Below are 13,861 nucleotides of genomic sequence, written 5' to 3'. Positions count from 1 at the left end.
GGAGAAACCGAGACTTCGACGTACTGGACTGTACTGTGCAAGGAATCGTCCCGAACACTACTTATATTGGGATCTTCCCCCGGCCACGCTTCTCTAGATGAAGTCGAATAGGCTTGACGAAGAGCAAAAATTTCATCTCGGGCCCTTTCTCAACTGAAAAACGATGTAGGCCCACTGGACAGTTTTATGGCTTTGACAAATCCAAGGAGAAAAGCATCTCATGAGAAAAACCACCGTTACATTACATTCCCAGCTTTGAATTGAATCAAAAGAAGCACAGGGAGAAACTCCTAAATAGTGCTTTTTTTTTTTTCTCGAGAAGACGATCGTATGACCCATAGACAACTTAGTCATCGAAGATAATGTTTGCACTTTTTGTTGCTCTTATTGTTTTTCTTTTTTTAAATTAAAATTGCATAATAGCATTACCAATTTACCACGGTTGCCTTTTCCAGTGGGCACCAATACCATAGTCTCTAAAGAAAACCAAAACTGATGTCGAGATTCAATGGATTATGTGAAGCGCTACCTAATAAACTTAAAACTCAACAAGTGGGATTCAATCAACAGTGATTCGCCGGAATGTGATTGGCCCTCGGTACGAACCAAATTGGTGGTGGCATGTCCATTTTTGATGGACCCAAATGAATTAATAACAAAAATTAATAATAATTAATCGCACTCAAAAAAGCAAAACCAATGCCGGCCGAGGAGGCGCTTCTTTGCCAACTTTGGGCAGGAAAGAATGGGGAAAAAGAAAATCGTGGAAGCTTCAGAGTTCTTTCCGGCGATCTGTTTGGGTACTCCTTAAAGCTCAGTGTCACAGAAACGGACCATGAGATTAGAAACCATCCTCCGTGCGAAGGGGATATAGCTGAGACTGTACCTGAAATAATGGGAAACCAAATAGCGCAAATGGTCAACTCAGGAGAAGAATATCATGATTTAACAGAATCCCGAATGCGATGTTGAGGGAGTACGAGTTCCAATGAGGTAAATGAATCAGACAGGCAACTTACCAGATAAGGGCACAGATCTCACAAATGATAGCCAGTATGGTCAAAATCTTACTATGAATCTGCAAGACAAAGAATTATGAAGGTCACCCCCGCATTTCAAATAGAGTTTAGCTGAGAAGATCATCTCTTATATGCTTACCACCAGAGCGCAAATGAGAGCTAGAACAACGCATCCGAGGTAAATCGCAGTGGCAAAGATGCGAGTTCGCTCGAACATCATTCTCAGCTGTTCTACAGCTCCAATGAGAAAGGCTGTGCTGCCGAGCAAAGATGTAGATTTAGAATCTTAAAGCTAATCTTACTGTTGCAGAGCACTGCTTGGAAATACACGAAGAATTACGAGTTTTAATGTCAACCAAGAATAGAATGGCGAAGTCAAGAGACAGCACAGGAACCTGAACTTGTTGAATTGTTCTATATCCTTATATTACACAATTCCAGCTGACTTACCTTCCAACAGCCAAAAGGTTGCCAAAGGTGAAGAGTACCGCAAATTTGATGGGCTTGACAAAAACAATCAATGACTGCAGAAAAACGGAGGTTAGAAAGGTTGTAAGGTTATCAAGTTTCAAGAATATGTGTTGTACACATCTTTTAAAACTACAGGGAAAATTTCAGCTCAAGACCATACGACATCATTAAGCAACTAATCATCATTCATTTCACACGCCAATCTATCTTCAGAAAGGGAAAAAAAGAAACTCGAATAATCGCTGCAGCAATGGTAACAGAGAAGTATTATGATCGCACACCAGAAGTAGTAATATCAGCAGGTAATACCTTGACATTCCAAAATAGGTGTGGGCAGAAACTACATAAGTTCTCGAATTAAACATATGCATGTAAATTGATTGAGCTACACTAATTTAATGTGAGATGTCAAAACTGATTAATAATAAGGCAATATAGTACAAGAATCACACTGAAGCCTTTTATTAAGGCGACTTGTGGAACTCCATCTCAGTTCAAGCGCCTTGGAGTTCCGCCGTTTACCTTCCGTAAGCAAACATGCCACAAAGAATAAATAACTGGCTAGTGGCTAGCAGACTCCGAAATGAAAATACAGCGTACTTATCAGGATAAGAAATCTTTCACGTAATGGACAATCATAGATTCCGAATTTACTCAATCATATGAGAAAGTTGGAAATATTTTCAGCCTAACTTTATCCTAGTTCAAACGCATAGTTTATCAATAGATTGCTCGGTAGAAGAACAGATGGCAGACTAATCAGCAAAAATGCGCACTCTTTAAAAGGCTGAAATCTTGATGCAGCAACCGACTGCAATCTTTCGGAAACAATACAGCCTAGCTACTTAAAGGCACGAGCCAAATCTAATCTACACGGCCCATGTACCGGTTTATGCTCACATTTTCACCTAGGACTTTCTAAATCCGGAGCAAAGACAACTTAGTCATCAAATATATATGGAAGTAATCGTACAACTTAAGCATCTTCTATTAGCTAAATATATGTATACAAGTTTCTGCTTCTTCATGATGATCCCTTCCAGTTTCTCAGAGAAGGCAATGATAGATAACTATTAACACCTCGAAATGGAGAAAAAAAAAAGGATATGAGGATCAAAGTTCAACTGTTCAAGACTTGGTCTTACCAGGAACATGCAGACTAAGCCGGTGAGCAAGAACGCGGCGAATGCATAAATTCTCTGCTCAAACACGAAGACAAACCAATCCACACAACCATCAGCGAAGCATCACTAACTTCCGAGAAATGTGAATCGAAGATTGAACTCATACGAGAGCTACCTGCATAGGTGAAAGGGAACAGAACTCGTCGGAGCCACCTTCGAGGAGGCTCCCCTGTCCCTCCCCTTCCTCTTCTCCTCCTCCGAACAGAGGCTGGCGGCTCAGATTCCACATTGCCGCAGAGCTCGGAAACTCCCGTCGATCAGCTCCTCCGACGTCTCTGCCGGTCGGAAAATCAGAGATCGGAATGGTTCGGAGTTCCGAGAAGAGTAGAGAGAGGCGCCTGAGGGAGTAGAAGAATGGGTCGAAACGTTTCGCCTGTGTAGTTCAACGAGACGAAACTTGCCTCGATTGGGCCGCGTCAGTTCATAATCTCAGTGGGCCTATGATAAGGCCCATGAAAGCCAAAGTTTGTGGGCCTCTATGGACGGTCCGTTAATAACTTCGCGCCTTTTAGTGTGTATATTATATGTATGCGCGCCCGCGTACACACACACACATTTATAACTTCACACGTGCCGTGACGCGATTGGCCCAACGATCAGAGGCCTTGTCTTCTTTTATACGATCGGTCACCGGAGAGGAGAGGAAACCCTAATCAGCAGATACATATCTATCGACATCGCCGGGGAGCAGTGTTAATCGGCTGAGATAGGCTCCGGCGCGGTCAGCTGAGCTTACTTAGCAGAGAGAAGAGAGAGAAGGATGTCGTCGACTCTGCTGGAGGTGACGCGCGCGTCTCACGAGGAGGTGGAGCGGTTCGAGCGTCTCATCGTGAAGGACCTCCAGAACGAGCCTGCCACCAACAAGGACCGGCTCTTCCAGAGCCACCGCGTCCGCCACATGATTGACACCATCACCGCCACCACTGAAAAGCTCGTAAGCTCCCCTCTTTCTTTCTAGCTCGGTTTGTGCTTTCCTACTGAGCTGTAATGGCGATTATGTGCTCTTTGTAGATTGAGGTATATGACGATAAGGACGGTGCGAGAAAGGATGAGATTGCAGCTCTCGGCGGACAGACTGCAACTGGAACGAATGTTTTCAGTGCTTTCTACGACAGGCTGAAGGAGGTAATGCTTTGAAGAGTTGCCGCAATAATTTCCGAAGAGTTGAATGCTTTGGAATCATTTCTTACCTTTACATCCTTTCAGCATAATTAAGTCACTGTTTCTCATATTTGTGAAAGCTCCTTGAAGAGTATTGCAACTGTTGATGAGGGTTTAATTTTGCAATTGCAGATTCGTGAGTATCACAGAAAGCATCCGGCTGCTCGTGTTGTGGATACCAATGAGGAGTTTGAGGAACTTCTTAAAGAGGAACCTCAAATTGAGTTCAGCGGAGAGGTGGGTCTAGTAATTCTAGGTTGATGCGTTTTAGCTTAGAAAAGCCGTTCTATGATTAGTTTTTTCATTTTCTTCGGTTCAAACCTCTGAGCTTTTAGCTGCTCACTGATGCAGCTGACTCATACTGGGTGAGGGTCTTATATACATTTAAGTTATGTATTATGTATTCCATCTTTATGCTAATATTTTTTTTCCTGATGCGTAAATACTCTTTATCGCTATGTTTTTATTTTTGTTGGGGGTTGGGGGGGTGGGGTTGTAGTGCATAACTTCAGCCAACTGGTCTTTGATTTTGAGAAGCTGTAGTTTTAGCTGTGTATGTCTCTTTAAACTCTTTTAGACAGCTAATTCACCTTCGTACGAATCTCTCTTGTTGCTGATTGACATTGATTTCTTTATTCAGGAAGCAATGGGCCGGTACCTTGATATGCATGAATTATACCATCAGTACGTCAACTCCAAATTTGGAGAGCCCATCGAATATACTGCTTATCTTGATACTTTTGCGCGACTAGAGAAGATCTCAAGGAGATTGAAGTTGTCAAGGTAAGTGCTGCATATCTATTTTCAAAGGGCCTGAATTCTGTATTATTTGGACATTTGAATACTTATCCGTGAGTTATGTAAGCAAGATGCTTAAAAGCTTCTCATGGCTTGATGCAGGCAATATAGGGAGTATTTGGAGAAGCTTCTGGAGTACCTTGTGTACTTTTTTGAGCGGACAGAGCCTCTGCAAGATTTGGACAGAATTTTTTCAAAGGTATTTCTTCTCTAGTGTCAATGCGTGGAGCCTTCAATGTAGCTTCCATTCATGGATTTAAATTATTCACTATACTGCTTTACATCCAAATAATGTGCCACTTGGGATAGTAAATCAGCAGTTAGATGATTTTGTTAGCGGAAATTGTATTAAGAAATCACTTTTAGATCTATATGACTTGTTAATTGCTTCTTGGTGGTTGCTTGTATTTCTCTCTCAACATCTCTTTGCTTGTGCTTTTACTTCTCTTGTTTCTTTGTTGATTGGTATATTGGTACCCATGCCAGGTTCAAAGTGATTTTGAAGAGAAATGGGCCAGTAACAAAGTAGAAGGATGGGAGAATGGGGGTCAAGAAAATGGACTTGTTCCACTGCAACATACTGTGATTGATCTTGATTATTATAGCACAGTTGAAGAACTGATGGAAGTTGGTCCGGAGAAGCTAAAAGAGGTAGGACATAGTAAATTTTTTACCTGTATCCTTTACCAAATTTATTATATTGTCGAGCAAAATTTTCCTTGAGGTTACCTTCTATTGTCTTCATCATGATCTACATATATTAACTTTTGTGTGTTTGAACTGCTCAGAGGTGAAATCTTGACTTTGACTGCATGAAATATCCCCTTCAATTTAAATACTATAGATTTGGAACAGTTGTTACCTACAAGTCTGGTATGCTATGACTAGAAAAGAGTGTGTAGTTTCAATTTGCTATTAATTATCTCCTGAAAATTATCACATTTTTCAAATTTGGAGGTACCGACTGGAAACTGGAATTCGCACGAACTCCATCATGTCATACTTGTGGTTGGCAAATGGGAACTGCTTTAAAGGTCTAGAAATAGGATGTATATGTACTGTCAAATCTGTATATCTATTTATTTGTTTATTTTTCTTTTGGTAGGTAACCCTAAGCCTGGGGTGAAGGCGAGTCATTTACCCCATTTGGATGAAGGCAAGTATTGAACCCAGGCATAGGGGTCTCTATCGTCCCACTTGCTATATGAACTAGATGGCGTCTTAAACCATCGGATTTCTTCTGTTGGTTGAGTTGTGTATGTGGGTCTGGAAATGAAAAGAATTATGTGAATGTTCAACTGCCTTCATCTTGCACTTAATTTTACGTAGACTATTACAAAGAATTTGCCTTTTGATTAGGGCTGGCAATTGCCAGTTTTGTTTCTTGCTCCACATTCTTATAAACATAATATCTTAGTCATCTGATGGTAATGTTGCTTTTTTGCAGGCTTTGGGTGCTTTAGGATTAAAATCAGGAGGCACTGTTCAGCAACGTGCTGAGAGGCTCTTCCTCACAAAGGTGAGATTGTGCTTATCATATGATAGATATGCCCGACTTTTCCAATAAGATCCCTGTCTTAGGATATGCTACCTTTACTTGGGATCCCAGCCTATAGGTGGGAACTCTATTTACTTAGCTTCCCTCGATAATCTCTCATTTCTCTCTGATAATATTTGGAATTAATCATAAGAAAATCAGTCCTTGCCGCTAAAACAGACAGAAGTCCACACATGATCTATGGGCATCGAGTATTTTTACCCTCTTAATGAACATATGTGAAAACAACACAGCTTCTCCGGCAATAACCCTTCCTAAGAATTCGATGTTATTCCTTCTGGACTATAAAATGGCTTGGTCCATTCTTGTCGATTATTATGCAAGTGTCCTAACTATAATCCTCTTTAATAGTTGGATCCATTTGATCTATGTGCTTAACTAGCCTGATTGTTCCCATCTCCCCCATAATGCAGCATACGCCTCTTGAGATGCTGGACAAGAAGCATTTTGCAAAAGGTTCACGTAGTTTGGAACAGAACGGTACTGCAGTTGCTCCAGAGCAGATGGACAGTTCAAAAGAAATTGCTTTGATGGAAGCAAAAATTAAGAAGCTCTGCAGCCTGCTTGAGGAGGTTCGACTTCGTCCCATATTAATATTTTATTTTTTTCGTAAGTATATTATTTTATTTTAAAGTGCTGCTATCTTGTACGGATATTGTATGTTAACATCTGCTGCTTGCTGATACTTCAGACGATAGTAAGAACAAAAGAGAATGTCGAGAAAAGGCAAGCTTTGACATATGAAGAAATGGAAGCAGAGCGTGAAGAGGTATGTCACATGTTTCCAACCTGACTAACCGAAGAGTGTTTCTTGACATATCATTTGTCCATGGAGTTATATAAACCATGATAAAGCATATATTACTAGAATGGGGAAAGTTCGAGAAATTAATCAATATCTGAAACTTGGGATAATCTTGCAGGAAGATACACAGGCTGAAAGTGAAAGCGATGATGAAGAGCAACAGATCTATAACCCTCTTAAATTGCCGATGGGCTGGGATGGGAAGCCCATACCTTACTGGCTGTACAAGCTCCACGGTCTTGGACAGGTAGGTCTAGAACTTCACTCTGTTGAAAAACCTTAAAAATTAGTCGGTCTGCATATACTGTTTAGAATCTGGATTAGATGATCTTCTAAGCACATGCCAATATATTCAGGAATTCAAGTGTGAGATATGTGGGAACCACAGTTATTGGGGACGGAGAGCCTTTGAGCGGCACTTCAAGGAATGGCGCCATCAGCATGGGATGCGCTGCCTTGGCATTCCAAATACCAAAAACTTCAACGAGATCACGTCAATCAAGGTGTGGCTTTCGCTCTCTTCCTGTGAAAGTGGCAATATTCGTCTGTATTGTGAAATATTGCATATGTTTGTTTAAACCATTACGGATGCTATCGAATTTGTATGTTGTTGATATGTGTAGGAGGCGCAAGAGCTGTGGGAGAGGATCCAAGAGAGGCAAGGCTTGAATAAGTGGCGCCCCGATCTTGAAGAGGAGTATGAAGACAGGGAAGGGAACATCTATAACAAGAAGACCTACACGGATCTGCAGCGCCAAGGGCTCATCTGAGGAGTGCTCTTCTACACTTTCTCGGCTTTTGTTGTATTCGCTTGTTGACTATGAGATTAAAATTCATTCCGAACTCATCTGCTTATGCTTTTTGTTTTGGTAGCCCCGAGTTGAAAGTGTTCAGTAGTTGATAGATGGATTATGTAACAGCTGTCGTTTTAGGGGAGAGAGTTATTGTATTTGGTAATTTGAGATTTTCAGGTGTTACTTTTGCAAAATTCCATTCAACCTGAAAATCTCTCTTTAACTTTAAAACGAGTTAATGATATGATACGTATGGTATGATAAATGCGTTAAGACAAAGAATAAACAATCATCAACTGTCACAAACCTAGAAACGCTTTGTATATGCATAAAATACTCGATCATTCTATGGACAGTGGTTACTATCTAGAACCCTCATCACTGCAAGACCTCGTGAAGAAGAGGGCGGATCCACTCACTCCTCGGAGCACGAGCAGTCTCGAGTCCACATAGGTCCCGCACACAAGCTTTGACAGGTCGAACATTTCAGGTGGGACTTGCATTCGAACTTCCTGGACTATGTTGCCTGCCATCTTCACATCCCGACTTAGTGGCTCGTCTAGATTAAGGGTCACCTCAATGTCATCATCTGACACGAACTTAACCACTGGGAGACTCGAGGGAAGCTCTTTATAAGGAATGGCCTTGCCCCATTTTCCTGTGGAAATTTTCCTGAGTAGAGCGTCACGGTCGATTGATTGACCCAGCGAGAACTTCCCCGAGGTTGTCTCCTCCTTGATGTAGATCTGTCTTCCGGCAGACAGATGGAACAAAGAGTTCACCTGCAACTTACCCAGAGTCCCGTCCTTGTTGTGAGGCCATTGGGGACCCACCATGACTGTGAAGCTGATGTCGGAGGTAAATCTGAAAGTAGGGGTTGTTGAGTCAGTTGCTCTTGAAATGGTGAGGTGTACGTTCCCAATGAGGGCTCGTGCAGGAGGCGAGCGAAGGGTGAGACCTATGTGCCTTCCGGTGCAATACAAGAGACGCCATTTTCCAGGAAGCAACTCGAGCCAATTCTGCGAGCGAAATGAGAGAGTCAAGAGCATGATGAGAAACAGAGCAAGATGAAAGGCAAAGAGGGGGAGAGAGATTTACCTTAGGTTTTGAATGGGGATTCAGCATCTCCATTAATCCGATGAAGTGGGCAAGCCGACTACGCTGAAGATGAGAAAAGAACATAAGCAATTATGACTTCTGACTGAAATGTTCATGCCAGAAAAGAATGAACTTTGTAAACATAAAGAACGAGGACTGGTATTGAGAAGCTTTCCAGGTTAAATGTGCATTGTTACAATCTCTGCTCTTTTTCCATTTACAGAAATGCTTCAAGCAAGTAAATAAAGGCTAAACGAACTTTTGATGGTGAAACAGGGAACTTTTCTGGTTGGAAGTTGGGAAAAGCAAGACTTCGCTTCTTGCACATGCCTCGGTGAGAGAGACGGATAATTCTTCTAACTAAGAAGAACATTGACTACAAAGTATTGAAACAGGTTTACTTTGGGCACACCATAATCATGTCAACATAATTGTTATAGCAAATACGCAACAGACGAGTTTGTTTAAAATGATTTGCTTCCCCTCACCTGTGTGTTGCCGTAAATGTACTCCTCCGTAATTCGTACAGCAGTTGAGCCAAGACCCCATCTGATGATATCCATTGACGGGACCACTCGCCATCTTGGTCCACACAGAAATGGGTGTCTCAAGGCATCTAGACATCTGTGTAAGTTGAGATAAGACTTCTGAATAGCGTATTAAATGAAATGGTCTCCAATCAAATTAGAATATCAAAATTTTATCAGTACATGCTGCATTTGCCGATTTATGCATTAAGATCTGCAGATATGCATTTAAAGGTAAATCTAAAAACTAGTAAGCCCTTATACATACATATACATATATACGTATATATATATTATGCACACCATGAAAACATCATCAAGGAAATTTCAAACTGTTCAGTCTTAAGACTCCATGAAGATAATTTACCTAATTCTTTCAGAAGGTTTGGTTGCAAGCAATAAAGACAAGAGATTCCAACCGGCGCCCCAGTTGCGATCAAGTATCTGCACGGGATTGTGAATTAAAAACCCCGAAAAAATAAGAAATTGAACAGAAAGTAAAAAGCAAGAAATCTGGCAGTGTGACTTTAAGGAGACGTACTTGAAAGCCACAACTTCCAGAAGGAGAATTCCTGCTAAGGATTTGCAGAAGATATTCACGCAGACATGAAGGATCATTTCCCTGCACTTGTGCAAACATGGAAACAGTAAGAGTCTTTATAAGTATGCATCAACATCTGCTAATGAAATGTCACAGTTACTTATCACTGCAATTTCAGTTGGTTGCATGGAGTAACAGGGTTCACGATCTAGCTATAGTTTCGAGAATATACAAATGATGTGCATAAAGTGGCACATATCATACCTTTGTGAGAAATGATTTGAACTTCGTGAAGATTGATGGATCCATGAGCTCCCGCAACACCATTTTCGCCATGATAAATCCGACGCATCTTTGCATGAAATGAAATTAGTTCACAAGAATCTCAGGAAATCATAGCATAAAGTGCTTAGTTTTCTAATTGCTTTTGTCAACCTCTTACCTCATGTCAAAAGCAATCATCATCTCCCGCCTGTCCATGCCGCTGTCCGCATTTCCAACATTTAAACTCTCCTCATAGAAATCTGCTGCATTTCCTAATATCCCAACCTGAATACATTTTTTCATAAGCAAAAAAGTGTCTTTAATAAATTATGTGCTCCTTCAGAAAAGGCAAATTTATGAGCAGATCTGCAACTCTAAAAATATATAAACTCCACCAAAAAAAAAAAACACACTTGTGAAATAAGGTACTAAGTTAGCCTTCTGTGGATCTGCGACACAAACTTCTTCTCAGCCATCACACTATGATAAATCCTAGCCCATCTTAAAGAGTATTCTTCTCCTTCCAAGGCTGCTAAAGCAAATTCAGTAATAAACTTAAAACTGTCCGTATAATTTGGTAACATTCACGGCTTAGATAGCAAACATGATTCAGCCAGAGAGGACCACCAATATTGTCAAAGACTGGCTAATGATTTTGGGCTCTCTTAGTAGCTCAAAGGCAGGCAGCAATGGTACGAAGGGTTTAGGTCATTGTGTAACATTCCAGCAGCTGCAACCACACAGGCATCTGTTTTCAGAAATATTATGGCCGAAAATATTTCGGAAACTATTTGCATATCACATATGCATAAGAGTTTATTGCAGTGTGTTGTGTGTGTATATATATATTTCAAACAGTACACCGCAATAGAGTGACACAGAAGACCCTGATGCCAGATCAGGCCTCAGAGGTTTCCTCTATAAGAAAATCAATCATTTAAATAAGCTTGTGCTTACTTTGATATGCCGATCAACTGGGCTAACATGCAGATTCTCCAGCCTCAACTCTGTATGAGCAAGACCATGGCTGTGCAAGTAGTTTACCTGACACATTATCCACAGAGAATAAATACGCAGATGAATACATACGGAAAAAAAAATGTCTAGAAAAGATATCGTCGCATGGTAATAAACGAGTAAACTGAAACAGTGTGTGTGTACATATATTTAAAAGGACCTACACCAATCAAGAGATCCCTCATCAATATTCTGATGAGCCTCGACTGTCGGGAAACAGCAGGTCCACCAATTGTATCGTCTCCAACTCGTTTAACAGACTCTTCATCCAATGCAAGAGTAGCTTCTAGAGTAGGAAGCCAATCGGATTGTTGAAGCCAGTGTCTCAAAGAGAAGCTGCCATGATACTGGACAAAGAGAAGAAGATATGTGCGACCGAATATCAATGCCATCAGCTATATGCATGAGGAAGATACGAGTAGTGCAAATTCTCAAAATATTTTGAGGATGGAAACTAGAGTTTGTACATAGATTCTTGCACAGAACCTATGTGATGCGGAGTGACTGAAGCTATGGAAGCCACGGCATGAGAATTGATTCGAAAGAGAAAAACACCTACCCCATGGACCAAAGTAAATGAGCCATGGCCATTCTCCTTGGACGATGACAAGTACCCATGAACTTGCATTGAATAGGAATAGTACATGATCTTGCGACAAACCAGCTTCTTCAGTACCTGCCAGCACATTCCAGCTATGGAAGTTCATAAGGATTTCCATCTAATTAACAATCTTTCAACGGACCATCGAAAAGAAAAGTAGAAGGTTCCAACTACATCTGCTGACCTCAATTGCTCGTTTCCCTCGACGTTTCGCTTGAGCACTAGTGAGGCGCCGCAGCACTACTTTGGTGTCATTTAAAGGGCTGGAATCCCAAATAACAAAATATTTGTCATCGCTGGGCAATTGATCCGAGGTGTGTTAAAAAGCATGGTAAATCAAACAGTATCTTACCTCTTAGGATCCTTCACCATGGCCTCAAATACCATCTCATCTGCCTGCAACAAGACTTTAATAACGTTAGTGCAGATTGAACCAAGAATATCAAAATTCAGCCAAAAAGAAAATGCACCGTGTGAAGAACATACCCGTCCACCGAGGCCAATACTGACTGAATTAAGGACCTTAAAGTCAGACATCTTGAACCTCATAACATGCTCCAGTTCCTCCTCCAGTGATACTGATGGACCATTCTTGGCATCGGGCCCGACCTTAGATTCCAAGGCAGAACCACTTTTACCGGACGAGCAACACCATAATTTCCCAAACTGTCTCGGAATCGAAACCAATGACCGCCCATTGAAGTATGAGCGGGAGGGTCCAAGTCCAACAAGTACAGTCGACAAATTTCGTCTCGAGCACCCTGCTTCAACTCCATCCACGCCCCAACTCAGACCGGCGCCGCACAATGCCATCACCTATCTAAGAGCATGGAAACCGGCGATCATCAGATTGCTCCGCCCGACAAAGCTTTCAGCTCCTCCATCATTTTTCTCAAGGAAACAAAACTCCGAGCTAAAAAAAAAGAAAAATTAATTCAACTTTTGACCAGCAAAACGATTTAAAATATGTAATTTCCGAATTGAATCATAAGCTAAAACAGATAGAACAGAGCCCCAGCATGATCACAAATAATGGGCTTTTAGCTCAGTTACAGCTGGAGACCCATCTTCCCTCGTTTCCCAAGCAGTCAAGCGCCATCAGAGTCGGGTTCAAGAAAAGTCCAGGGAAGAAGAAAAAAGAGGGATTGAGAGCTGGAGGACTCACCGGGAGCTCCGGCCGATAGGGAGAGAGAAGGGAGGGGGAGTTCAAGAGGGAAGACGGAGTTGAAAGAGATGATTTTGGAGTCAAATTATAGGAGGGTGGGGGCGGGGTTGAGTGGAAGGGGGATTGTGAGGAGTGCGTGGGAAAGTGATGCTTGCACGGCTCCGCCATAGGCCCGCCTCATGTCTCCGTCCGCCTGCCACTAAATATCTCCCTCTCCCTTTCAGTCTAGCCGTCAACTCACCACAGGCCGCCGCGTGCGCACACGTACCGTCCCCTACCTCCCCTGTCCCAGTTCGGCTCTCGCCAAACTATATATTTGGCTCGACCGGAAGAGTCTCCGAACCGGTCATTGGATCGCGTGGGACTCAACTCAAGAGTCGTAATATGCATTTCAATCGCGTTTCTTTCCTGGGCTGCTCAGTCCTTGCTCGTGGTAATTCGATAGATCGCGGTACGCGAGTCGCGGGAGTGCAACCAATGACTTCGAGACACTATATTTGCTAGATCCATACTTTAGATTTGCGCAATGGGTTAAAAGGGTAAGTCGAAGGAGCGAGTTTAGTTTAGTGGACGTATATGGATTCCTCCGTGTTGATTTCATGATGTAACAATGTTCAATACAAAAGTCCTATTGGTAACAATCACCTGTGCTTTGGATTGGATAACATAAAACTTATTTACGATCTTGGATGTGAAATGACATGAGTTCATTATAGAGTAAATCGAATGGAAACATGCTATGACTGAATTAAAGCCACTTGCAATATTAATTGCATTAGAGATTATGTTGTTTGAGCCATTGGATTGGACGCTGCTCCCTCTACTATAATGCATCCCACCATCGAGTGTCATAACTGG

The 13,861-nt window shown here is 41.8% G+C and overlaps 3 protein-coding genes across 3 annotated transcripts; 1 reads left to right on the top strand and 2 right to left on the bottom strand.

Moving 5' to 3' along the window:
* Positions 1-493: 493 nt before the first annotated feature.
* Positions 494-3,035, bottom strand: LOC116204033 (vesicle transport protein SFT2B). The gene is made up of 6 exons (XM_031536062.1): positions 2,790-3,035; positions 2,636-2,689; positions 1,470-1,543; positions 1,159-1,276; positions 1,020-1,078; positions 494-886 (listed from the first exon to the last, which is right to left on the bottom strand). Exons 1-6 carry the CDS (start codon positions 2,901-2,903, stop codon positions 808-810), a joined length of 498 nt encoding a protein of 165 aa, XP_031391922.1. The 5' UTR covers positions 2,904-3,035; the 3' UTR covers positions 494-807.
* A 253-nt stretch (positions 3,036-3,288) lies between these two features.
* LOC116204032 (splicing factor SF3a60 homolog) lies at positions 3,289-7,962 on the top strand. Its single transcript, XM_031536061.1, has 12 exons — positions 3,289-3,608; positions 3,686-3,799; positions 3,968-4,072; positions 4,476-4,618; positions 4,736-4,832; positions 5,120-5,284; positions 6,081-6,152; positions 6,605-6,763; positions 6,883-6,960; positions 7,115-7,243; positions 7,353-7,499; positions 7,620-7,962. Exons 1-12 carry the CDS (start codon positions 3,435-3,437, stop codon positions 7,764-7,766), a joined length of 1,530 nt encoding a protein of 509 aa, XP_031391921.1. The 5' UTR covers positions 3,289-3,434; the 3' UTR covers positions 7,767-7,962.
* Positions 7,963-8,029: 67 nt separating this feature from the next.
* On the bottom strand, positions 8,030-13,292 carry LOC116204031 (probable plastid-lipid-associated protein 14, chloroplastic). The gene is made up of 14 exons (XM_031536060.1): positions 13,004-13,292; positions 12,325-12,751; positions 12,191-12,234; positions 12,023-12,101; positions 11,797-11,913; positions 11,402-11,584; positions 11,178-11,264; positions 10,399-10,505; positions 10,221-10,308; positions 9,957-10,037; positions 9,783-9,859; positions 9,377-9,512; positions 8,889-8,951; positions 8,030-8,809 (listed from the first exon to the last, which is right to left on the bottom strand). The coding sequence occupies exons 2-14, from the start codon at positions 12,649-12,651 to the stop codon at positions 8,153-8,155; spliced, it is 2,046 nt and encodes a 681-aa protein (XP_031391920.1). The 5' UTR covers positions 12,652-12,751; positions 13,004-13,292; the 3' UTR covers positions 8,030-8,152.
* Between the last annotated feature and the right edge of the window lie 569 nt (positions 13,293-13,861).

Source organism: Punica granatum, chromosome 4 (genome assembly GCF_007655135.1).
Source record: "Punica granatum isolate Tunisia-2019 chromosome 4, ASM765513v2, whole genome shotgun sequence".
NCBI classification, from domain to species: domain Eukaryota; kingdom Viridiplantae; phylum Streptophyta; class Magnoliopsida; order Myrtales; family Lythraceae; genus Punica; species Punica granatum.
This window is presented reverse-complemented; position numbering and strand designations above follow the sequence as displayed.